The sequence below is a fragment of the Physcomitrium patens genome, chromosome 18, assembly GCF_059467195.1.
Source record: "Physcomitrium patens ecotype Gransden chromosome 18, ASM5946719v1, whole genome shotgun sequence".
Taxonomy (NCBI): Eukaryota; Viridiplantae; Streptophyta; class Bryopsida; order Funariales; family Funariaceae; genus Physcomitrium; species Physcomitrium patens.
In genome coordinates this window covers 6,645,396-6,671,934 of record NC_143427.1, presented here as the reverse complement: position 1 = coordinate 6,671,934, position 26,539 = coordinate 6,645,396, and the positions used below count along the sequence as shown (strand labels likewise).

Below are 26,539 nucleotides of genomic sequence, written 5' to 3'. Positions count from 1 at the left end.
TGACTTTTAACTCAAAAAATTGTATTATTCATTTATGTATAAATTAATGTATTTTGAATAATAGAAACATGAATTAAAAAATTACACAAAAACAACAAAATATATATATATATATATATATATATATATGTGTGTGTGTACATGTGTGGGGGGAGTTTACAAATAAGAAACAAGGTTTTGTGTCACAATTCTTAAATCATTTGATTAGTTGAAATGGTAAACCTCACTAAAATGGTTTTGTAGTTAAAAAAATTGGTTCAAAGATCCTAAGAGAAAAAATGAGATGGAATGCACTATTTTCCTACATGGTGTAAATAATATTGTCCCTTCTGAAAAAAATTAGAGAAATCATATCAAAAAAATCTTAGAATAACAATTTTACAAAAAGAGAGAAATCAAATTTATCATACTTTTTATACTTATTTGGATCAAGATATGAACTAACAGTTTTTAACTTGAAATAAAAATTTGTTTATTTCACAAGTTCCTCACTTTAAATCTAAAAACCAAAGCTTCCAAAGAACTTTCACCAAGCAAAAACCTTTGGTAAAGTTTGTGAACCATGACCTTCCGAAGTATACTTCTAGATATATAAACTCCCTTATATTTAAAACTTCGGTGACATCTCACAGACCCTTAGTGACACGTCTTTCCCACAGTCTTTCCCACAAGTCCAAATACGATCAGCGTGAGGATATCATTTATGGCTATGGTCGTCCGTCATCGGCCTGAAACTAGGTACTTAGTGTGAAATGAAGGCTTTACAATCTACACATACTCCGGTAGCGAGGGTGTACACTTCTCCAGAATGACAACCCCGCCTCTTTCCACTGACGAACACCACAGATGACCAAGCACATGTTTGAAAAAACAACCAAAATTCTGCTCTAATGACGTCCAGTCAAAGAAATAACAGAACCTATCGTCAAAGGATCAATTTGACATATCACATCCAGAGACCATGTCTACTGAAAAGATCTCAAACGAGTAACAATTTTAACCATAAGGTGACAAGGTAAAGGGACAAGTATTCATCAAAACCTGACTTGCTTAGTACTCCTAGTGTTAGGTCTGCCTGTACACCCTGCTCTATCGTAATGAATTGTTGTAGTTTCGCCAGATGATCTTGCTCAGATAAGATTTAAAAGTAAAGGTTCCTCAGAGTTTCCGGAGCATACACATATAATGAAACCTGGAAGCACAATTGTGCACATGGGTGGCATTATTGGCAATATTCAGTTCCAGTTCCTCGTACAGCCTGGCTCCCTAAGCTCATCATTTTAGACCTCTTCATCACCACGACTCCAGCCCTCAACCCCCTTTATCCACACGCCCGCCATCCTCTACTCCAAAATCGCCACCTCCACCCTTCTTGCAGTCAAGTCTCCAACCTTCACAATTTCGGGTACAGCAATGCAACCTACTGGCACATTGCACGCTTGCCCAAGAGCACCCATGTTTCAGCTGATATTGTCTTGGGACGGAGCTCCAGCAGACAGAATTTAGTTCTGCACAACATCCCTCACCTTCAAATCTGATATTCTGGTGTCACTGCTCTGGTCTTCTCTCCCATATCTTACGTCCGCCGCATTCTAATTAACCTTTGGTTGCTCGCTCACCCCGTGGATCGATCAGACAAATAGCTTACTCTTAAAAGCTCCCGCCAACATACTCTTCCGCTTGAGACCCCCACAATACCAACTCTTCAATCCGCCATGTCACGGAAATTACACCCCAAAAAATCTCAAAATCTCGTATACAGCAGTGACCAGTAAAAACAAAACTCAATAACCGAGAAGCGAGCGTCGAGGTCAACAAGCAATCAAGGTTGTTGGCAATTATGTCAGCATAGCTCTCTGGAGACAAATCTGGATGCAACACACGACTGACATCCTCTTTATGTCAAAAGATCCCTCTTACGCCGTGACCAAAGGAGCTCGACAATCCTGTCAATGTTTCCGAGGAGCGAATTTCGAAGGAGCTCATCACTATGAAGAAGTATCGTTCTACGAGCGATAACAGGGTCCAATGAGACCATGGCTTAAGACCAAGAAGTCCCCAGACCATGGCTCAAGACCACGCTAAAAACTGCCCATTTGTCACCCAACTAGAGCACCTAGTTCCTCCAAACTTCCTGTTCCAGAGCCATATGTCATACTGTCCATCACTACAGCACTTCAAAATAAAGTACACTCAGAGCCATATGCTTAAGTAAGCGCAAAATCTTCAGCATCGTATATTATACAAGGTTTAAAGCTATGAAAACTTCGCATTCGTTGAACGTGGTTCTCAAAAGTCTTTCAGCACTTCACACCAAAAGCAATTGAATCACAAGATTATTCAGAGAGCAGAGAAAACGGTACTAGTAGACCATTAAGACAATTATCAACTTCAATACACACACACGCAAAAGAAAAGAAACAAAAGAAAAAATTAAAAGAATTAAAAAAAAAGCAAAGTCAAATCAAAATGCAAGAATCAAAACCAAACTACAGACAACATTAAACATATCATGAATGTACCAATAGGTTCATCCAACTGATTCTCAATAAGTAACATAGCCACAAACAATTCGAGAGTGAAAAAAGACAAAAACTACAAAATATACTTGCATAAAGTTTCCATTACGTAACTGGCTCAAGAGACGTCAAAAAAATTAAAATAATAATCAGCAACAAAACTAAAAATGATAATAATAATACTAAAAATGTATACTAAAAATTTAAAACAACAGCACGCTTAGAAAAAACCACAACTGCCAAAATACTGATAAAAATGATAATAATAACAACAAAACAAAAATAAACACAGAAACAAAAACAAAAACAAAGCCTAAAACAATCACAAAACAATTCAGAAGGAACGAAATAAAAACTCTTAATGCAATAATGGTTCCATCTCAATAACTCTACAAGGGATCATTGTCCAACGCCACCATAACCTGCTTCTCTATCCACAAAAACACAACCTTCAAAAATTACTCTACTCCCTGCTACTAGCCACATTCAGGGCAGAAGAGCCACCAATTGCACCCTAAAAAGCTTCCCTAATGCCTTCCTCACGTCCATCTGCACAAATGTCGTCAACTGTATAAGGCAACTTCCACCACACCCTCATCACCAACAATCATCTAGTATAAACCAAATAACTGAATAAAAACCTCCAACAGCACACCACAGACAAACATACACATGTCAGGCTCTCGTTGCAAACGAAATCTTGAGCGAGAAAGCAATAGATTAATAGCAAGACTTAGAGAAACCGATGAACCCAACGATGGAAAAATACCACATATCCATCCCAACACTCAAATCATAACCAGAAGCTCAAACCTGGTCACTGCAGATAAGCTTCGTGAAATAAGGGTAAAACTCTGGTAAGTGCTTTTTGAATAGGAGCGTATCCATGTCTCTCATCGCCTTCAACACCTGCACAAAACAATGCTCCCACACTCAGCCTCTCCACATGCAGCCTAACTCACTACCCTCGCATTTCATTCACGACATACAATGGCGCCACCACAGCTTGTCTCACAGAGTGGCCACTGCACAAACGCCGGGGATCCAACGCTCACAGCGTCTTCCAACAGCAAGCTTCCCAATCCCGCTACATCAAACAACCTCAATACCACTTGCGCACTCCAACATACCTCAGCAGTCACAGCTGATCGCAGATCAAGCGCTCGGTGGAAATCACTCAGAACAGCCTCGCTTAGACCCGGTTGTAGAGCAGCAACTTCTTTCAAAACGTGCCCACAAAATGACACCAACTGCCTCTCACCTTCCTCTCTCAGCTTCTGCTCCCCACCCTTCCACGATATCTCACCACTTTCGGGATCTTCACCTCCCTGCTCCATACTCTCATGACCTCTCACTTCATCAACACTCTCAGCTGTAGTTTTGTTCAACACTGCAAGATAAATCTTCGTGCCTTCCGTCTCCTGACGCAGCAGATTTGGAGGAGGCCTGTACCACAAACCCAACCGCAATGTTACCGTAAAAATCAACTCTCGTCACCCCGTTTTACATTCGTAAACCTCCCACCAACCTCATACGCTAAAACATCCTTCAACGTCCACCAAAACCTCACCTGTCTCCAGACAGGTGCTGCATCCTACTTCGAAGGTTCGAGTCGCTGTTGTATGAAGCAGCAAAATCCACCATTGACAACAGAGTATCCATAACCAGTCGCTTGTGTGACGGTTGTAATCTCTGCCAGTGATTCCTCTGTCCAACGCAACGCAAACACATATTTACAATATCATCACAACAACCAGGGTCTATGCACTGCACAACCAACTCGCGATCCTCGAAGCAATGAAAGCACCTTCACAACCCAGTTTGTCCAAGGAACCGTACTTGGAGACTATCCAGCGCACCCAACAGCAACAGCTGTATCACACATTTCGTCCTCACATCCTGCAGCAAAAGCCCTTCCACTTCGCTGTCGTCCGGACCTTGATCGCCCTCATCCACATCCTGCACATTCCACTCGTTCAACACATCGCCTATCACTCCAAATCACACTCGCATTCATCATGCACATCCAACGTAAAGCGCCTGCAAAACCCCTCAACCCAAACCGCAGTACACAAAGTGACCATGCCCTGCTCCACACCACAATACCTGCAAAGAATTATGCACATGATCCGCAGGCTTGCTTCTAACACTCCTGAATGTCGTGTTCTTCAACAACAGCGTATCCATCACGTTGCTCATGAAAGACCGTCCACTTGCCTTGCCATCCCTCGGAGAAGCAACTGATGCTCCTGCATCGGAACCTAAACAAACATCACGCTTCCAGTTCAAAACACAACCAGCACCAACCACATCATCCTAAAAAGCCCACCTTCAACCCATCCCTCTCCTCCACAACATCTCTCATTATAACCCACCATGCATTGCCATGCTGTCACCACGATCACTACCTTCAGAGTCCGCGTTACTCAGTCTTTCAAGTCGATCATCTGCCATAGCATCATTACTCATCCCACGATTCGTCTTTGATGTGTCGCCATTGCTCATACTCTTCGGCGTTCCTTCCACCGAGCCGTTATCGTGGGTGTCAAAGTGCCCTCCATCTCTCTCAGATTGTCCGCGTGAGCAATGACCTCCTCGCATACTTGATGGAGGGGCAGCAATCGATAGCGCCCTATGTCCTGAAACATAATCTGACCCAAACGTCAACATGCTCTCCGGGTTCAACAGTTCCACTGGTTGCGTGGTGTAACATGCATCCCTGTACAACACCCACACCCACTATCAGCAAACTCTGTCCCCTGTCCATCCGTTCCACACCCATGCACAAACGGCTCAGTTCCCACAGTGGACTCCAATTATCACGATGTTCACAACACGCATCCAGCCGCATACCAACTCCTTCCCAGGGGGTACATCGCTAGGATGCAGAGGACATGGATCACTTGCCCATCGACTCAATAACCGAGAAGCACAAGACCCACCTATGTGCATATCCCTCATAATCGCCTATGTTTCTGCGTCGCAGAACTTACCGAATGCTGTCCAGTAAAGTCGTCCAATCCTTATCGTTGAACTGGTGTCCGCCAACTTCAGTCAATCGCACCAAGGCCCCCATTGAAATTGCCGCCAACGTTTGATCGGGCCGAGTACCGCAATCCAGCAATAACCCCAACAATGCCGGTAACAAAAAGGAAACCTCCTGCAACCCAGGAACAGAACCCCGTAAGGACTATGTTCCCAATGCTTTTGAACTACCTCCAACAACTCGCTCCAAAACTATCCAATTCCCACGACCACGGCACCACCAGCACAGCCCAGCATAGCTGTTGCACGACAGCACCTTGTAGAAACTGCTGAATAGGTCGCACAAAAGCTGCAGTGAGTGTATGCAAGTTTCCCGAAGCCACTGATCTGCAGACGCAGGCTTCTCTCCATCTTTACCAGCATGGCGAACGTGGTCGAAAATGGGAAATAGTACACGATGAAACACCATCTCCCAGAAAGCTCCAGAAAAATTCTTCCCCCGTTCCTTCAGTAGATCGAATAAAACTTCCAAAGCACAGTTCCTAACTTCTATTCGCGGATCCGACGTCAGATCCGACAGTCCAGCAAGCATTGGAAACCAATAGTACTCCGCCACCTCGAGATCTGGTTGATCTCCGCTCCCTCCTACTTTCCAAACATCACCACCTATCTGACCCTGCAACACCCACCAACACCTTGCCAGTTTGAATGGGAAACTAACTTCGCCACAGCCTTCTGCTTTGCGGCAACATCCGCTCAAACAAAAACCACAAAACAGTACACCTCTTGGACGGACACGCATCCTTCGCTTGAACCAACATGTGAACATATTTACGCTTATCAGACAGCTATTTGTATCCACGACTGCTTGGACCAGACAACTTACATCTGCCAATCGATCCTCGCAGATTCGAAGAAGTGCGATCGCTTTCAGACTGGTCTGTGGACTGATCTTGTTGTTTGCAAATGCAATCAAACAATTCACGCAGTCCATGAAGCAATCTCCAAGCACCTGATCGAAATGCTCCAGCACAACTGCACCACACTCCACCAAGTTAACCACTGCTTAGGCCACCACCACGAGCTTCACCACATATGGCCTTTCCGACATTGCATCATTCAAGTCCAATGATGTTCACGTCTCTATGACATAACAATAAAAGTCGCATCAGCACACACTACCTTGCTCCACATTTTCAAAAGCAGTGTCGGATATGGATACTACGTCATCGTACGCAGCAGTGGAGAGGATCATGAAAACACTCCGCCACCCAGATTTGATGCTCCCAACCTTCGATTTGAACATCTGAAAACATCATACTGCTCAGTATCGGAAACCTCCACAATTGCTCTCGCGTTCTTATATCACATAATATCCATACCACACCCTTCTTCAAAGACCATCCAGGTCGATACCCAACCGATCTCACATAAACTCACTCACGCAACACATGAGAATTGCCCAACTACCGCGTACTCGGAAGAACTGGTGTCACACAAATGCACCCCACCGCATAACACGCTACCTGTACGATGCAGTCCACAATAAGAGCTCTAATCGTCGGGTTCTTGCTGTTCCGCATAATCACAACAAAAGGCTTCAGGATGTCATTCTGGAAGGTGAAATTCGCCAATTCCGCCCTATCAAGATACTTCACCGCAAGTTGCCGAAGAGAGTCGATTGAATACATTGCAATCTTTTCCTCCGAATGGCTTCCAGCTGCAACGAAGTGCACGGATAGAACTGACCATATTCTGGCCCAAACCTGAACCACCAATTTACGTGCCCTGTCAGCGCAGTCCACCCTTACCGTCACGTGTGCACGCAAACATCATCACAACTACTACCTCCGACACTTCCACCGCACAACCGCCAAGGCTACCTCCTTGCACTTGCCATGCCGTATCAAACCTTCGAAGACCACTCATACCTCGTCAACCCCCTGTGCACATTTCTACCATGCTCAATGCCATCACCCTCACATCACTCACTTTACCATTCGAATTCGTGTCATGTTATACGAGCTGATCTCCACCAGCTTCGTCAAACTGAACACGCGTGGAGGAGACTGCCTCAACTCTTCGGCTGAAACGCCACACAAAGCTGCAAAAAACTCCACAATCACATCGCTTGGCAGCCGAACACTGTTCACAAACACTTGTTCCGTCGCCTTCCCAGTCAGCTCCGTCAACGACAGCAACAAAGAGTCCCGCGATATCTGGTTGCTACCCTGCATCAGGGTCGAAGTCATGCCCGGAGTCGTGATTATGAACTGCAGCCTTGACACGCACTCCAAAACAGCATTCCATGTGTCTTGTAACGCTTCTGGCTCGTTCTGGCACATTGACAGCAGTGTCTTCAAAGCCTCCACATTCTTCGACCGCATCTCCCGTGGTGTATGCAAAAACGTGAACCTGCAAGAGTAAACCAAACAAAAATATGCAACTATTAGCCTCACCTGCATGCTGCAATATGAAAGCTTCTAACACCTCACGTACCCACCAATTACCGCTACTCACAATGCCACTAGACTTCCAACGATAGACACCAACCTCACCAACGACGTCAGAAATGCATAACGCATGGTCTCCATTCCCAGGGCCTTTGTTAAGTGTATGCCCAGTCGAACCCCTTCCATGCACAGTAGAACTCGAGACTTGTTGTCGCTGTCCTCCATCGTCACAGAGAACGCTGCAAGCAATGGCCACCCAACGGCTTCCAGCATTGGACGAGCCAGGTCTTCGTGCTCTGCTTTATGAAAAACCCCTCTCTTAAACCCTGCTTTCTTGAATATCGACTGCGTTACCACGATTATCTCGTCGGTCTCTTTCTTTATATCCGTTGCATCTCTTCCTCCAAATCCACCAAGATTCAATGTACTCACCAGAGACCTTCTCTCTTCCGACCTTTCCCGCTTAGAATTCTCGTCCTTCAGCTTAATCTCCTCTCCAACAATAGATTCGTATATTTCTTCCAAAAGTTCCTGACAGACGGTAAGTTACACAACTTAGCTGCGCTGCACTTCTCGCAATACTTGTCATTGTTAAATCCAACAAGTCGCAACGCACCATTTTGGGCCGCGTCGCCACACTGTTCCGACCAATACATGATCTCTTATCAGAGTACCAAGCCTCAATAACCTCGCCAGTCCCTAGCCAAATTTCACACTTTCTGAGACCACGTCCAACGACTCACGATTCTGGACCGAGGATCGTCAACAGCAACAATTATGTTCGCAATCAATGTCTGTGTATCCACTGGCCATGGGCGGTGTTCTACCGGAGCAGCATGCTCATCCACGTCGCTGGATGAATTCATGCGCACAAAGTCGGACTTGGTAATCTTCTTGGTCACCATTGGATTGTGGGCGTCGGTATTTAGCAAGATCACAGCGTATGCCAGTGTGTACGCAGTGTCTGCGTTCTTGAACAAATTTGGGTTATCGCGGCAATATCTGCGTGGCAATGCAGGCATATCAGACACCCATCGTCCAAACCAACTGCAACCTCATCTCAACCCGTAAATTCAGACCGAGACCTTTCCTGTCGCCAACTACAAATCATAACTACTCAGCCACGCTGCAAAACTACCTCTCTGCAAACTTCTCCATGATGGGATCAATCTTCTGCGCCTCGCCAGGAAGTCGAAACTCGTTCAGAAACATCCGAATAGCTTTGTCAAACTTCATGCCACTAAAATTCAGTGCATCAACATACGCGTGCATCACTGCCAACGGAAACTCGTCGTGCTGCCCCAAGTAGTCGCCAATCATTGTCTGCAGCAGTGAAACCCAGACACGTCACAACCACACCTACTAGAACACTGCACTATTGAAATGCTCAAGTCTACCTAAACAGTGCCGAGCCATACGAAGATACAACCTTTACACTACACCACAATACATGACCAGGATCGTCCCAACACAAACCCACCTCCCGCCAAAAATACTATCAGGCAGTCCTCAGAACGTCAAGTACATACCCTTATCAAATTTAACCACCACCACTACAACAAGAAAAACATCAACAACTACAATCAGGATTCCCTTCACCTTGTCCTGTCCTCAGGTTACAAATTACTCTGACCTGGGGAGCTGTGTGCCGTGCAGGTACAAAAGGAGAATCAGAAAGACTGACAGGACCATGTGAGTCTTGGTGTGATTCATAATCCAACTGCACAAAAACAAGTACCTTATCCAACCCTGGTGACTCCCTCAGAAACTGAGCAACTGCTTTCGGTTCCTTAGCCACCAGATTATGCTCGAAAAGGAACTTCATCCCACTCGACGACTCCACATTGAACTGTGCAAACAGATCATTTGTCAAAACTACCACAAGTACCCTGCTCAATCCCTACATGTCATACTTGAAAGATGCACAGACAACGCCATGTTTACCGAGTGTAAACAGCCACTCACCAACAACCAACAAAACGTCCTTTCTAACCCAACAATTGTCTCACTACTCGTAGCCATTGCATCACTACTGGTACCACCCCATTCAAAAATTCTACATTCAAGGTAAAAGCCTGATGCCATCCATGAATCAATGTCTCTGTTCCATGACTACCTTGGAAACACCACTCTCTACAGTGACCTTCAAAGCTTTTGCTTTCTCAAATTCATCCGCTTGAGTCGCAGGCTTCGTGTCATCTTTCATTTCAACAGCACTACCATCACCATTCACCCCATCGACATGGACCTCCACCTCAGCAACAGAAAAGTCAGGAAACACAGGCCTGTTCCCTCTTTGTTTTGATGTCCACGTTCCGAGTGACCTTAGAACGCATATCATACACTGTAAATCAACACACAAACCAAAGCGACATATCAGGCACCCAACCATGCCATCGAGGAAAACGTACACATGGCCTATACATCTGCACGAACCACTCACCTGAAGGGCTGAGGCTTTCAATGCAATGCTTTGCAAGGCATTTGCAGCATTGGGATCTCCACCAACTGTTCCTTGAGCGAGTCGCGATAGGGAATTAACCTTCATCACATGCATACAGCGTATAACCCCAACCGCAAAAGTCAGATTTGCTGCAATGTCGACAAGCTCAAAAATGCACAATGGACCACGACATCTAGCCGACACACTTTTCTGATCAAACAATATGGAGGATCTTCCTGCTCCCACTCGTCAACAACAAAAATATCATACGTTGCTCTACTTGGCCACTGGCGGTCTCAACACCAACAAATATGCCCTAGTAACATCTTTCCCTTCCGTACCATGCGTTCAAATAAGTTCGTGGCATCCGGATCGCAATCATAGTTCACAAAAATGTCTGCCAGCATCTGCGGGTCTTTGCAAGCCTTCTCCAGCAATCTGCTGTATCACAGAGTACACTCGATCAGCTTGTACCGCAAACCCGGAGGATGCTCAACCCTGTCTTGTCAGTCAAGCCGTCATCATGTTTGTACCACACGCACATCATCACCAAACTTTTCAACGCGACATCGCAATCAATCAAAATATTTGCGAAGCTTCAGAACAAACGTGCATTCCCTAACTATGTTGTTCAATAAATCGAACCGTACTTCAAGACTGCTGTCTTCTGATGAAGAGGACAGTCGATGTCTAAGGACCGCAAGATAATCAAGTTGAAAAATATTCCCAACTCCGCCTGCACAATAATCCCAACTTGTCATAAACAACATGGATGACAAGCTTTGCGACGACGCTTCCAAGCACCTAATCAGGAACATTACGGGTTTGCAACGGCTGAGGTACACCTTGTAATGTGCCAACATGTTCATCTTTACAGCTCATTCAACACATGAAACCGACACGCATTGGCACATTGCTGAAGCTATTACAACGAATCTGCGAATCTTTAAGTCAACTGACAGTCACTACGAGCAAGATGTGCCGCAATTTCACCTTGAGGCTCTCTCTGTAGCGTTGCATCATAATCAGAAGGATGTTCACAGCGAGCTGCCAGCACAAGCACTCATAGAATTAGCAACTATGGAGCCTCAACAACAATGCTCGTCCAACACTAGTGTAGACGCATTCACTTCATACCACTAACCATACCACATTGTCCCAGCCGAACACATCAAGTACCCAAACATGATGCCTGCTCTCAAGTTTCTTCTTCACCTCCGCTCATGTCTGCAAACTGGTCCCAAATGAGCAACCAGAGCCCCAGCCTGACCGACGAAAGACCGTCTTCGACAAAACCGGCACTCTATCAACGCGTTCTACTCACCACCTAATCCAACTGCTCCACCCCATCAGCCGTGCTTTCGTCACGAAGCCAACGACGAAGTTAGTTTCGAGCACCAACCTGAAAAACAGCTGCGGTTGGCGAAACACACGATCTCAACAATGCATAGCATATGTACGCTTTCACGAGCTCGATGAAAGGGAAGTTCGTCGTGAAAGCATGTCTTACACTTTCCAGGCATCCCTACACAACAGACCAGCGTCCATTACACAACACGCCCAACAAAATCTGAATGCTGTTACCGGAAATGAACAAAACCTCCCTATGGATAACTTCAAACAAGGCCACACAGCCTAACCATCCATAACCACATGGCAACAATGAATCACAAGCATCCAGCGGAATGATTACGTTATAAATGCATTTACATCTTCCGCGAACTTTCATGTACCCTCAACCCACAATACAAATCTGACGAGATTTTTATACCACAGCTTCATCTCCGTAACAACCGCACACGATCAAATTGCACAACAAAAGCAGACCTGGAGCAGCTCAAAAGAAAGTAGTTTGGTTCTACTCAACAGATCATCACTTCCACCCTTCATAGCCATCTGCACGAGCGCAATCCTGCACGCTTAGATCATCAATGACATCACCATGTTCCACTTCCGGCATTGCAAGAGATCAAACAAAAAGGCCGATATGAGAATGGACGGAAGTGTTTTACTTTGCAGATAGTGCGGAGGACAAGAAGAGCATCCTTCTGGCCCAAAGTCAAAAGATCCAGGTCCTTCTCACTGTCATGATTCGAAATATGCACACCAAGTCAATACGTAGATGACACAATATCAGGAAAGATTTCAACAGCACGACCACACAGTTTCACGACACCACCACCAATGTCCACTGCCCTGTTCAACACTATTTCAGCCCTTCACAAGGTGACTCAAGAGTACGCACTCATGGTTCTTGATTGCTCCCTCAGGAGTTACTGCTTGCTCCAAAGCAGCTTCAATACCCTGCAAAATCAACACGGCAACAAGCCGACGTGAGTCCTTCTCAGACAAGAAAAGCATGACGTACACTGTACCGCAGCAACAGCTAAGCTGCATACCCTGCACAATTACTTCTACAATGTGACATGTGCTTTGCACCTTCACCCAAAACTACATACACAAAGCACACGCACCCCTCGTATGCGCTTAAGACAGCACCTAAACCGATTCAAGAAGTAAACAATCTGCTTAGGAGCACAGCACCGACAACGACAAATCATAGAAATGAACACAGAATCGACGCAGGAAATCAAGAGCCCAGAAACACTTAGAAACTGCAATTTGTTGACAACCATTAAGAACACTTCAAAGCAGCAGCACAGTGCTGTCATCTTAAACAGGATCAAGGGTGTGGTCGCTTCTGGCCTTCAATAATTCCTTTAAAAGCACCATTGCTACTCACAAACCTTGAAATCGGATTTGGTAGCCAAATGTTGAAACTCCGCAATTGACACTGGTGGAGGGGTGCTTGGCACTGTTGGGAGTGACTGAAGAGACATTTCCATCGACTTCCCTGTGCTCGCATTCCTTGCTTCCCCAGATTCTGGGTCTATATGAATTGTGGTAGTCCTGCTGTACACCAATCCTGGCTCTGCTGTGTTCTGCCCATCGTCTTCGTGGGGAAGATTCCCACTCAAAGACGCAACTGGGCCTTCATCGTTGGAGGTGTTAGCATATGCATCGTCAGATGCTTGTGCCGATGGTGATTGCACATTCTTACCAGCCTGCACAAAGTGCGGATTCTTAGCAAATAAAAGCACAGTGGACATGAATTTGGTGTGCATGATATGATGCCAATGAACACTAGATTCAGCGACAGCGAGAAAACCTATAGCACCTCTGAAATCGCCAACACCAATCACACGACTTCGGGAAATAGTTAATCACCATGATCTACTCTGTTCCACAACCTGACCCACTAACTAACTCCATATACATCCACACCATCACCTCTATGTCAGACTCCATGCGCCTCAAAACGATGTTGATCATCTGTGTCAAAGTTGCCTTGGCAGTCGCCTGGTTCACAGGATTCTTGCTGCATTCCACAAACGAGCACATCACTGGAGGTAATCACAACGCAAAAATCGAAATCATATGCATGAGCAATTGTGACTCACGATGATGTAACCCGAAAAACAACGCTAGTATCCATAGACCACTTCTCACCAGCCAGTGCTGGCTACCGCGACTTCTGATGGTTACTACCTTGCTCATGTACCCTACCTGCTCAAAACGATGTTGTAGCACGTTCGAACAGCAGTCAACAAACATTCTCCACGCACTGCAATTTCGCGACAAATAGGACCAAGTTAGACCCACACCAGCTTTAAACGACATCCGTTGTTCATTCTCGTCTGGAACTGTATAGGCCCCAACACAAAATGCCTGCCACACCTCATTTGAACTATAGGAAGTGGGCAAGTACCTTGGAAGGTTGGTGAAGCTAAAGCTGTCAGAAGCACCTTGATGACCTGAAGAACCAAACTGCGCCACAAAGTAGACCACACAAGCGAGCACATCGTAAATGTCCTCTTCAAGCCACAATTCACGACATCCAAATTCAACCAAACAATATCAAGCTTCGGCACATACACTTACATCGCTAAAACTAAAGCCTGAACTGTAAACCAGGTCGGGGTGATCTGCAAAGCAGGCCTGTAAGTTTCCTACTGGAATAGCAGCGACTGATTACGAAACGCAGCCAGTGACTTGCAATCCAAACATACAGAGTGACTTCGTGCACACACCTGAATGCGTGCCCCAGATTACACACACAGACAGACTAGAAATTATTGCAGGCCTCCTTCCCGAGCAAAAATTACGAACATAACAAACAGCCCAAGGCAGATATTACCTGTCAGGTGCAGTGGTGTCAGCAGACGCACAGACCATGTTCACAATTTCAGTTCCCAACTGGGCGTTCCTTCCTCCTTCCACACCAGCTTCTCCCACCAAATGGCCGTATGATATAAGTTTCTACACACATTGTGCCAACCAGACGGTCAGTTCAGGCTGAAATACTACTCTTTCAAAGCCGCCGACTGTTGCACATCGCTAGTAGTGTATGGTTTTTCGGGTTACTCACACACAGTTAAATAAACTGCCCGCACAATATATGTCCCTCCATGGCCGGCTCATCATGCAACTTAACCTATGGAAATAAGAAAAGAACAAAGCAAAATTTTCACCACTTTATCACGCACACAAACTACTTGACGATGTCATATGCAATCCACATTGTCCTCGTAAGGGTGACCGACTCACCCCTCGTTGAGCAGGTGTATAATCTTACATGCAGACAGTCCAGAGCTGGTTCCATGAGCTTGGACTGCTTCGTCTCAAAGGCCAGGCGCAAGGGCAGGATCACCAAGTCTGCTTCCGAACCATCTAGCATATGTCCGGCCTCAGATAAGGCTGCCGCAGCCGACTGTCCGGTACTTGGCTTGGCAGGCGATACGACCGGGCTGGTCTGCACAACCTTCTCGTCGCCTTCTTCAGGACTAGACGCATCACCTTCCGAGACATTGCCTTGGACAACAGATCTGCATTCAACCCTCGCACATCACCAGAAGCACAATGAAAGTGCCGATTTGCCGGTCCACAAGGAAGAACCGAAGACTGGGACGACCCTCCAGTAGAGAAAAGCAACATTGTGTACTGCCCGCATCAGCTTAGGAACACAGGCTTACTCAGAAAGAACAAGATTCGACCGATGGACTCTCCTGGACGATTGATCACTTCACCTAATTCTACAGAAATGGCCCAATGTACACAATAGAAAAACCCAACGTGATGTGTGGAAACCACTCCCCCTTCCTACTAGGCACAATTTTCCTTCCTTTCCAGCGCCTTCTAGGAAAAACCACGAAGGCGCCTACCACTGGCACTTTCCAAGTTTACCGAACAACAACTCTGATCAAACCAAACTCAACTTCATGTTCGCATTCTGTCCCACTTACAGCCAGCGCCTGATGAAACTGAGAAACTGAGAAATAATGAGGATACAAGGAGTAGAGGGTAAAACAGAGTCCCGAGAGCTTACATTTCATCCCGAAAAATGGGCTCGGGTTCTTCTTGGGGTGCAGGCGATGGTGACACAGGTTTCCTGTCTGCAATCGTACAAGCAAAATCCCCGAATTAGCAACGAATCGACGAAACCACGTCTGTTGTATACGGAACACTATGAAGAATGGCTAGAGTATGCTTCAATATGCCACGCTTTCCGATGCTTGGAACGTTCTTTCCTCCAACTTCTTGAAAATTCGCCACCATCCAAAAACCAATCGAATTCCCTTACACGTTTCACGAAATCAATCCCCAGAATATTTCGAAAAACGTTGCTCGTATTCAGCTGATGAATTATTCACTCAATATGTCACCCGTGAATAGATCGGAAAGCAATGGATCCTTTGGCTGAGGTGCACATGGTAGGGACAACGATTAAATGTCCTGACGAAATATAATTCCAGTAAACATTTCATTGGCATGAAATTGCGGGACTCATCGTGATTGCAGGGTACAGATGGTGAATAGCAGTAATTGACGCAGCCATCGAAAAGGTACGATATTGATCAACTTCAATCGGATCCGCAAGCACACTCTGTTTTCGTTTCGAAATCTCACAGTCTTCCGAAGACAAGAAGATGTTCCCAGCACTCTACTAGGTCACACCTCTCAACAGCGTATTTACAGAGCGAAAACCAAACCACTCGGATCGCCAGAAACTACAACTCACCTAAATACGCCTTGAGAGCAATCTGCAAGCTGCCGTACTTGCGACCCGCTGAATCCTTGAGCATGCTCTCAAACGCGCGTGTCACGAAGGCTCCCCCGGCCTCCGCCATGGTTGCACCCTTGCTCTAAATCAATCCTCCACTCTCATAACCCCGAACTGAATTCCTCTCCCCATAAGACGTAGACCAGCTCCAAATTTTCCGCCAATGTTCAAAAACAAAAATAACAAAAACATAAAAATGAAAAATAAATATTAACACTAAAGTCGGGCAACAAGGCGAAGGCAATGACGCGATTGGTCAGCATCCGTGGTGTAGTAGACCACGCAGAGGCAAGCAAGTGTGCGTGCATGCGTGCGTGCGTCCTTCAATCGGCCCCCGCTCAAAGGCGGCGAAGGTCTGATAGCAATGAGGGTCTGGGCGGCAAATAACACCCCCCCCCCCCGGCCGGGCACATCCACGTCCCGACCCAGGTGTCGTTTCAGGTCCCCAAAATAGTCATATTATCATCCTCTCATTTATAACTACTTAACTCATTTTTAATTAAAATTTATGCATGATACAGTTCGAATTAATTTAATATACATCACCAGTTTGAAAGTTTCGATTTTTTATTTTATTTTTATTTTTTCTGCATTCATCATTATAAGATAAATGAGAAAATAATAATTAGAATTTAAGAAAACATAAAAAAATTTACTATTTTTCGGTTTGTTGAGGGTTTTTTTTATTATTTTTTGGCAGAAATTTATTTTTTTTAACTGCTATATTACAACTAAACAAATAATTTTTAAGGTATTCTGATATTAAAATCCAAGTACATGAAAATCAATCTGAAACAATACAATATATGTAAATCATAAAGCTTTTGAAGCATCAATGAAAACAAGCTTCTAAATATTCATTTTAATAGATTAATTTCATTAGAATAATTGATAGAAGTATCATGACCCTTAAATATATATATATATATATATATATATATATTTATATTAGATAAACATATGTAATTTTAATATATGTATATATTCCTCCTTATGTGGCAATTTAAAAGATTTTCTATCTATACTTATCTAGTCTTATATAATTTTCTCAAGAGATGAAATAGATATTAAAGAACTGTTAATAAATTACAAAAAAAGAGTTGTAATAAATTATATGATAGATACAACAGTGTAAAAGAAAATCTCATTTAAGTTAAAATCTTCAAACAAATTTTGTTTAGGATTTTTTTTATAGTAATTTCGTCTTTATATAACTAAATAAATATTTTTATCGTAGAAGCCAACATATGTGAACCTCATTTTAATACATGTCTAGATGTTTTAGGTAAAGGATTTGATTGTATTTTTTTATTTTTTATCTTAGAATGGTAGTAAATATATAAAAATATGATATTTTTATTAAGTTGATATCAAAGCTAATTTTATTCATATATATAGCTATATGTATATTTTATAAAATATAAACTATGCATCAAATAGGCACTAGTTATTTTTTACTGATATTTAATTATATTTTCTACATTGATTTTTCTTAGTCTTAGTTTTTTTGTCATATCAAATTTTGGTTGTTTATCGTGTAAGAGATTGACAAGCATAAATAATTAAGATATATTTTTTATAACATTTAATTTTTTTATCTGTAATGCATTGACAACAATTACTTTACAAAGTTGTGGATTTCCGCTAATAATAAGTCATCATGTACATTTATGATATCTATTTGTTTTTTCTCAAACAAGTTTAAAAACTATGAGATAAATAAGTTTATTTTCTTTGAAAACAGAACACAGATAAAACTATAATACAATACCGAAAGTTGTTTCTTACCTTTCACTTTCATAAATTCTTTGAAAGACATGCTTCGGCTTGTCTGCGATGGCTGGATGTAACTTTTCTCAACACTCACCTGAGATGTCCGTTCATCACAAAACGTAATTCATCCATAAATGGATGTAAATAGTACATCCATTCCCACCCTACCTCCTTCCTCGAAGTCCAGTCTAGGGTAGCCCGACGACGACGACGCGCTCTGGTCGCGGTGGGGGGGGGGGGACTCATTGATGACGCAAATTCTGATCGGCGTTATCGCATTAATCGTCGTTTGGGATGCTCTCTCGGATTTCGAGCACTTGCCACGAAGCGCGATGAATAAGTTTGTTGTTGTGAGTGAATCATGTTGTTGTCAGAGCTAGATTTAGGGTTTCGGGGTTTTTGAAAGGGGCGAGATTTGCTCAAGTGACGAGGACTGGGCATGGTTTGATGGAGATGGGAGGTTGATCCTGAGGGTGGATCGTGTGTGCGATGAACTGTAGCGATTCTAATGACCTGAGATTGGTTTTGGTCCCGTCGCTGCATTTGAATCCGTGTGCATTTGCATTGCGCCTTCGGGAGTGGAGGGAAACAGCTTAGCGTCGGGAAGCGACGAGGATGGCCGACGAGGAGGCGGTTGCGACAGCTGAGGAAGCAGATGGTGATGAAGAATGTGAGGATATGGCGAGGAATCAGCCTCTGGAATCAGAGCCTCCAGTGTCAGTTTTGAAGAAGGCTCGCCCGATTGGCGCTGCTAGGAAGCGCAAGATTGTGCATCGTACCAGATCGGGCAAGAGGAAGGGTATGCGTGTATGCACTTACTTTCTGGCTTAAAACGTTTCTAGGGTTCGGGAATTCGTGAGTTAGAGTTTAATTGGTGTGCGGGGATGGGACTTGGCAGATGTGGAGACGAAGACGGTCTCGCTCAAGAAGATGAAGGAAGCGGTATCGATGGACTTGTCGGACCCGTCGCAACTCACCATGAAGGAGATCATTCGTAGGGCAGAGGCTATTGAGAGGGCGGTACGTTTCTGTAATTCGAGGGGGAGATGAATTGTATAATCGTTTATGGTGGTGTCTGAGTTCATCAGTGTATAATCGGGCTCGACTTACCTTGCAATTGTTAGGCTTCTCTTGGGAGCAGATGACTCAGTCGCAATTTTGGCCGAAGGAAGCAAGCAAGCATGGATGGTAACTGCGTTGATCGTGAGGTATTGTTTCTTCCAGTTGTCGGATTAGTGTTCTGAAACATTTGAACTTGCAGAAAGCGAGGGAGGAAGCGGCCAAGAAAGGCAAAGGGAAAGATAAGAAAGGTGCTGGCACCACAACTGCATCAAAGGACAGGAATACTCCTGCAGACCAGGATATGTAAGCCTCTATGTTTGTCAAGTCTTGTTGGTCCAGCAAGGTACTGCATTTTGGAAATTTTCACACGATTTGTCTCTTGATTGTCGTAGATTTTGAATCTGGGTTTGCTGACTTCTTCTGGTCTGCTAGGCCTGCCCAATCTGCTTCTATCTTGACACCTCAAGTGACGATCGTGAACGGGCGCATTGTTATCAATCAACAGAGTTTGGTGGTGGGTGCCCAAGCCAGCACACGAGAGGATACAAATACTTATCAAAGGGTGGAGGAGGATAGACCTAAGCTCAATTATAATTCTTATTCCAATCGAACACCCGTGGAGAGGTGGAAGCAAGAAGACACGGATTTGTTTTACAAGGTGTGATGCAGGAGGATTGTTTTGGCTGTAGATATGTCTTCTGTGATTAGTTTACTTTCCGGACGCGTGACGATAGTGGACCATGGGATTAATTCACCGTATTTCTTTCCTCTGCGTCCGCTATGTTGACCATTGCAACCCCTACTACTCTATTCGTATTCACCCCGAGTTATATGGAGTTAATGCGATAACTCAACAAAATGTTATTATCCTTTTCGGAACTACATATGTGCTATTCAAGGATCTTCTGTTTTTGTAGTTAATGGACGTTTGGGTTCCCATCGTATGCAGGCACTGGAGCAATTTGGAACAGATTTTGAGTTGATACAGAATTTGTTCCCAGGAAGGACAAGAAAACAAGTGAAATCGAAATTCAAGAACGAGGAGAGACTGAATCCACTACGCCTTTCGGATGCTCTTGGTCACAAAACACAAGGTTCGTATCAAGTGACAAGTCATTTTGTCCATCTAGGCGTAAAGTGCAAGATATTGTTGCCTACAAATCCGATTGCCGTACTAATGGATTCAACTGCTGGATTTCGTTGCTACAGATCAATCCCACCACTACAGAGCCATCCTCGAAATGATTAAAACAGAAAAGCCAGCTGCAGATTCGGATGAAATGTTGCTGGAGAGTCTTCTGCAACCTGTCGTGACGGACGAAAGGGCCAGTGATCAGGTTGGTTGCATTCTGGATCAGGGTAGGAAAGACTCTTCTTTATTTCTTTTCAAGTAATTACAGGCTTTGATGAAGTGCTAATGCTAATGCTGAACTGGTGTTGCAGCCCTTACAAACACAAGCGAGCACTTCAGGGGATAAAGTTCATGCGGAGGACAACGTAGATGTAGCTATGAACACGGTAGTTTTAGACAAGGTGAAGCCGGATGATGTAACTGCGCCTGCATCTGAACTAATCGATTCCACAGCAGCGGTTTTGCCCCAGTCTGAGGTCGAAACAATTACCGTGAAGGACGATCCACCCGCGTCAGAAGCTCCTGAAACTCTTTCATCTCATCAAAACAAGAGTAAAGCCTCTGGAAATCCACTCGGCAGCTATGGGAAGGAACCCCTGTCTAAGAATCCCCGGGGTAGCTATGGGAACATGTCTAGGAACCCCTTGGGCAGCTACAAGAAGAATCCCTTGGGTATGTACAAATAGCGATAGACTTTTTTTTTTACTTATTAGTTAACCCATCGGTCTCCACTTGCCTGAAAATCTCCAGAGAATTTTGTGCGGCATCTACTTTAGTCCTCCAAACTTTCCGGGTTTAGATTCAAGGGTGTTAATAGCCCAACGGGAGTACACATGAGTCATTACTGCTACTGAAAGACTATTCTGGCAGAACCTATTCGACCTGGTTACAGTAGCATGTGAGGCTTTTCTACGTGAATCACCCTTGTACAACAGGCCAGATCTCATTGAAAACTGAAAATTTCAGCAATTTTGCATGCACATCTTTGTTCCACAACCAACTCCATCTTGCGGGGTTCTCTCGTTTCGTTCCAGTTGGGTTTAGTACAAGTGAAAAAAATTCTCTGTTTCTGAAAATGTACATATTACGTTGGTAGGTCGTCTATTAACAACTTCACAGTAAACCAAGAAAATTGTTTGTCACCTTCTGCTGCCACAACATGCCAGATCCGTTCGCTGTGAAAGATTCTCAGGTTAAATAATATCAGTTGCCCGCTTTGCTGGTTTTGCAGTATCTGATGTGGCATTTCTCTCTCGATGTGCCACTATTAGAACATGAGTATAACTTTGGATTGGAGATGTTTCTCAGACAAGGAATTTGGCGCTGGAACTGGCACTGGCACACACACCGACAAAATGTCCTGCGTTCTAAAACTTTTGGTGGTTGTGTTCCTCTCTTCTGTGTTTAATTGCTGGATCATGTAATCCACTCTTGTGCAGGGAAAGACTTGATGTGGGTGATTCGAACGCCCTCTGAGTACCACAAATGGTTTTCTAAAATTGAGGTCTGGAGTTTTTACTATCTTGTCGATCAGTCTGTTACAAAGTGATTCAATTTTTATAGAATCGAATGAGCAGATTACGAATTGGGAGAAGTGTACACAGGTTAGCATTGCCATTGGAAATCCAATCCAAGTTTGCACATAGATGCTGAATACCAGATGAAGTTTGCATATAGATGTTAAATCTTAGACGGACTGTTCTGTTTATTTATTCATTTTTCGAAATATAAACTAAAAAAAAAAAAAAAAAAAAAAAAAAACTCGCTATTAAAACTAAATGCTTACAAGTTGATAAAGTTTGAGTTGTGTCATTAAAGATATCAATCATAAGACTTTGTAATTTTGTGTGATTGAATTGGATTTAGATAAGACTAGACTCTACAAAAAAAATTATGTAAGAAACAATTGTAACACATATTGCTTTCTGTTCAAACACAACCATATTTGATGAAGATAATAAGTTTTTCTTGCATAATGATTGTACAGAAGCTTTTTTAATTTAATATTTCTAAATTTAGTACATTCTACGAATACGGTCTAAATAGATGCCATAATTTTTTTGAGAATGAATAATGTGGTTGAATATGAACTTTGTATGAACTTTGCTATTGTGGTGGCTTGTAGAATATATTAATAATGATAATAAAAAAAAAATTAAAAATATATATCCTAATTTTTCTCCTAAAATAAAACTAAACTAATCTTGTAGGAAGTCTCATTTAAAGATCAATAAGAAGATATAAATTAGTAAGTATTGTAATTTACATAACTAGTTTTTTGGCTTCTAATTTCTTTTAAAAATATCTGATAAAAATTTCAAAACAAAGCTTTAAAATAAATTTGTAGAAATAAATGTCCATTCTAAGAACATCAAAGATTTTAACTTAGTTACACAAAATAATCTCTATTTTTTTATATATATAATTAAAAATTAAATAATACAATATATATATATACATATATATATATATATATATATTAAAATGTAGAAGTAGACATAATATATCTTTCCATCTATTCAAAGAAGATAAGGTCTTTTTTGAAGATTTTCATTTTGATTGTAATGTCATAAAGGTTGTGACAATTTAAATAACTTAGAAATTTTGCAAACATTAGTTTATGAACTAGTTAATAATTAACTAGTTCACTAATTCTCTTAACTAATAATTTTTATAATTCACTTTTTTCTTTTTTATTTATTTATAAAGGAGTCATAGAAATGTATTAAAATAAATTGATTCTTAGTTTTATTTTTTTCCTGTTTTATGTCAGTTATTTATATCTATTTTTTCAGTGTTTGTAAAAATTATGAATATCTAAGTTCAATTTTTTTTTTAAAATGAAAAGAAAATTTTATAAAATAAATAATAAAAAATAATAAATTAATATTCTTTTTTACATTTGGATCTTGGTGCTTTATTAGAAAACATGCAATAGAATTTATAGGAGTGGGTGTTTATTTGTGAATTTTATGTATTTATAGTTTAGAATTTTGAAAATATTCAAAAATAAATTTAAGTCTTTTTAGATATAAAATACATGTTCGATTTTAAAAATTCAGATCATAATTGATTACATCTTCACAGTAATAGCATGTGTACTAAATAAAGTTAAAAAGTGATGTTAACATATTTAAGTGAATATGCTGTGAACATGTATTTCATTTTTTTTCTTTTTTTTCTTTTGAAAAAATTAGAAATTTCATTAAAAATATGCATCCCTTGCATTTTGTGTAATTTTTATCAAGTATGATAAAAGATTGTACATATTGATGGAGGGGTCAAAGAAAACCAACCCCTTACTGAATTTTGCGCCATTTCTGTGCAGGAATTGACGACTTGAATGCACCCTGTCATATTGTATTATTCTCAGAATGGTCTAGAAAATTACACACAAGTGAACATGCACGTTCGTGCTATTATTCAATATTCAGAACCATGTTTCATCAGAAAAACTGTTGGAGAAATACAAAAAGACAAATCTGCAAGTTGAAAGAAGGTTTTTATTGCAGCCCCAGTTATTCCACAAAACAAACTGGGGTCATGAAGACCTCCTCCTCTGTTTCAGAATTTGCACCCACATGCAAAAATCACACTCCGCATTGAAGATCCTTGGGAGCCCTTTTCCACTCATGTGGAGCTTGTGCCAACACTTTTGTGATCCCAATTTTTCTAACACCCTTTATGAGAGTCGGAGTGTATGCCGGGGAGGACTCACAAAAGTTCAGCACTGATATGTGTAAGTCGGTTTGCAGTGGCGATATTTTTAAAGACATCTGAAGTCACCGTGAAATGAGTCATTACTAATCCAGCCCCCTGGATCAATATCAACGCACAAGGTTATCATCGAAGTCAAAACAGCTTTTTAAAGAGGTTGTAGAAAAAACAGCAAATGGTTAACTCTCTTGATTGATTTTCAACAGGTCTACCAGAAAAGGGCTCCAATGCATGCACTGCAAATCAGGGAGCGACAAATCATGTGTACTGGTCTTGGTACTAATAAAGCGGCGATAATAAATCAGCTCATGAGACAAATCTAGAGGTTTTCCCACCAGCTGTGTGTTTCGAAGTGGAATTTAAGCGCCAGGTTCCTGACGGTCCGAAAAGGATTGAGAATGGCTTGTAATGCGTGAGAGTTGGTGCCAATCTCTCCCCTTGACTCACCACATGTTGACGGATTACGCAGTCATAAAAGCAAATCAACCCAGCCACGCCACTGGAGCTCAAGCACTTTGTGGCTTTTTTCCCAACGCAGGTGGGATCCACGAGCAGTCTGCATATGGAAGTCTTAACCATTGTAAACCTCCAAGTCAGTTGGAAGGGCCGCTGAGAAGGGTACTCGATCTCAACCACGGATAGCCCAACAGATCATCAAGCCTCGTCGACTACTGCAGGTCAGTGTGGAACTGATTTTCCCACTAAAGAAGAATGCATGGCTTTAAATCTGAAGCTGTCTTAGACGAAGCGGCTTGCTGGACTGATTGCTGAGAGGAAACAAAGGTGGTACCTGACGGGGGCACATTTCAGGCCGTTTCGATCTGCAGAACTTCGTACGGCCTCTTGTATGCAGATTCTTCGAACACGAGGATTGGATGAGTGGTGGGAGTCACCGGAAAAAATATACTGTACGTCGTCCTTGAATCCCCGTCTAACGTGGTACCGTGGTCAAGACTCGAGAAGCAGCTGGCCATCACCATCGTGACGAGGGGGTACTGCACTATCGGAACATCCCGAAATTGCGTCTTAAAGCACAATGATCTGTGATCCAAAGTTCAAGTTATTCTGAATACCCATGACTGCGATGGTTGAGGTCAGGAATATTAATCTGGCGGAGGTTAGTGGTTAGGTCCACAGCAAGAGCCAGACTTCGCTTGAAAATTCGTTGATTTAGATTGTTTGAATCACTGCGCACTCAAGATGTCAAATATTTGGATGTTTTTGAAAGACTGTTTTTTATAGAATTACTGGAAATGGTCAAACCCAACTGGTTCTCTCGTGTGTATTACTGCAGACTCGTTATCGTGCTGGTCACTGTACACACTGTCGATTACTGTAGATGATTCAGAGAGTCAATCTCAGTGCGCCTCGCAGGTCTCACATACAATTTCTCGCATCCAGTTGGGGGACTACAGGTTCTGTTTTTCGACTCCAACTAGTTTCCAGATGCTAGCACTGAGAGAGCAAAAAAATTCTCTACGTTTTGCAAACCTGTGCCTCCCTCGTTTACCACAAATTGTCATATTCAGATGCACCCGGCTCAGTTCTGGAAGCAGTATGCTCAGTCCTTCGACCACCCACATCCGCTGCGAGTCACTACAGAGGATCTTAGTTGTACAAATGTCTCACAATCATACGCCGCAATCATTTTAGTCCTCTATAATTATTAGTAACTGCCAAGAAGAGAAATAGAAAACTGAATAGCGCTCGATACTAGAGCCGACGTGGTCTGAAGAAGAGGTTTTGAAATCCAAGTCACACAAAACACAAAACCTAGTCATGGCCGTTCTGTACTTTAACAATTGTATGCTTTGAGATGTGAACTCTCCCACTGTTTTGTGAAGCCTTCAGTGAGAGGCATTTCAGATGTGATTCCAGGATCCATTCTTTTGCCACTGTAAACTTGATCTTTGTCAGGGTTAGCCATCAGAGACGGTAGATAACCTCGTGTCGCCACATACTTCAGTGAGTTGACCAATTCAATGTGCTCACTGATAATGTTTCCACGTCACGAACCAAGAGATTTTGGCAGGCAGTTCCGACTTCGGAGCTCGTCTCCAGAGCTCGGCACCTGCAGACAAAAAAGTGACAGTAGAAGAGTATTGATCCAGCTCTCGTTTGTCCGAATGCCATGTGTGAAACGCATCCTGTATTGTTCAGGATACCTTATGTGCTGGACAGTGCAGACACTTAAGAACAGGTTTTCATCACCAAAATAGTGAATAGTTTGCTCGATGTGGCGTAAACTTTACACACAAGAGAGGGATCAGTTCTCCACAGTATTGTAGAGGCACATGTATTGAACCCAGACAACTTGAAACGATTGAAAGTTGC

General features: G+C 42.8%; 2 protein-coding genes and 1 long non-coding RNA gene across 6 annotated transcripts; 1 reads left to right on the top strand and 2 right to left on the bottom strand.

The window, feature by feature from the left end:
• Window positions 1–2,852: 2,852 nt before the first annotated feature.
• On the bottom strand, window positions 2,853–16,867 carry LOC112295203 (brefeldin A-inhibited guanine nucleotide-exchange protein 5). 4 transcript variants are annotated; one of them, XM_090244153.1, is made up of 34 exons: window positions 16,480–16,867; window positions 15,787–15,853; window positions 15,037–15,286; window positions 14,599–14,720; window positions 14,170–14,228; window positions 13,968–14,025; window positions 13,692–13,779; window positions 13,148–13,465; window positions 12,646–12,704; window positions 12,413–12,482; window positions 12,228–12,296; window positions 11,803–11,925; window positions 11,394–11,447; window positions 11,051–11,136; window positions 10,742–10,838; window positions 10,401–10,499; window positions 10,074–10,301; window positions 9,696–9,806; window positions 9,096–9,280; window positions 8,785–8,959; window positions 8,058–8,488; window positions 7,502–7,919; window positions 7,031–7,270; window positions 6,687–6,810; window positions 6,391–6,539; window positions 5,821–6,180; window positions 5,513–5,679; window positions 4,928–5,238; window positions 4,626–4,768; window positions 4,359–4,478; window positions 4,090–4,226; window positions 3,650–3,965; window positions 3,333–3,428; window positions 2,853–3,068 (listed from the first exon to the last, which is right to left on the bottom strand). In XM_090244153.1, exons 1-34 carry the CDS (start codon window positions 16,586–16,588, stop codon window positions 3,006–3,008), a joined length of 5,502 nt encoding a protein of 1,833 aa, XP_090100279.1. In that variant the 5' UTR covers window positions 16,589–16,867; the 3' UTR covers window positions 2,853–3,005. The 4 variants fall into 4 exon arrangements, with proteins under 4 accessions (XP_090100279.1, XP_090100277.1, XP_090100278.1 ...); XM_090244151.1 differs by having other exon boundaries at window positions 4,626–4,780; window positions 8,701–8,959; window positions 10,742–10,841; window positions 16,480–16,728; XM_090244152.1 differs by having other exon boundaries at window positions 4,626–4,780; window positions 8,701–8,959; window positions 16,480–16,728.
• Window positions 16,868–18,541: 1,674 nt separating this feature from the next.
• On the top strand, window positions 18,542–21,468 carry LOC112294949 (uncharacterized). The gene is made up of 7 exons (XM_024545965.3): window positions 18,542–19,093; window positions 19,193–19,314; window positions 19,556–19,659; window positions 19,789–20,014; window positions 20,306–20,450; window positions 20,566–20,693; window positions 20,800–21,468. Exons 1-7 carry the CDS (start codon window positions 18,910–18,912, stop codon window positions 21,172–21,174), a joined length of 1,284 nt encoding a protein of 427 aa, XP_024401733.1. The 5' UTR covers window positions 18,542–18,909; the 3' UTR covers window positions 21,175–21,468.
• Window positions 21,469–23,971: 2,503 nt separating this feature from the next.
• LOC149987447 (uncharacterized) lies at window positions 23,972–26,077 on the bottom strand. Its single transcript, XR_016498356.1, has 2 exons — window positions 24,541–26,077; window positions 23,972–24,304 (listed from the first exon to the last, which is right to left on the bottom strand). It is a non-coding gene; the product is annotated as an uncharacterized LOC149987447 (long non-coding RNA).
• Window positions 26,078–26,539: the final 462 nt, after the last annotated feature.

Excerpts from the sequence above, each read along its gene's own strand:
- LOC112295203 (XM_090244151.1), bottom strand. The coding sequence starts at position 16,588 with ATGGCGGAGGCCGGGGGAGCCTTCGTGACACGCGCGTTTGAGAGCATG. Across the intron at positions 11,137-11,393 it reads GCTACAGAGAGAGCCTCAAG|GCGGAGTTGGGAATATTTTT; the intron begins GTGAAATTGCGG and ends ATTATTGTGCAG. Across the intron at positions 7,271-7,501 it reads ACATGACACGAATTCGAATG|GTTTGGGCCAGAATATGGTC; the intron begins GTAAAGTGAGTG and ends TTGGTGGTTCAG.
- LOC112294949 (XM_024545965.3), top strand. The coding sequence starts at position 18,910 with ATGGCCGACGAGGAGGCGGTTGCGACAGCTGAGGAAGCAGATGGTGAT. Across the intron at positions 19,660-19,788 it reads ACTCCTGCAGACCAGGATAT|GCCTGCCCAATCTGCTTCTA; the intron begins GTAAGCCTCTAT and ends CTGGTCTGCTAG. Across the intron at positions 20,015-20,305 it reads ACACGGATTTGTTTTACAAG|GCACTGGAGCAATTTGGAAC; the intron begins GTGTGATGCAGG and ends CATCGTATGCAG.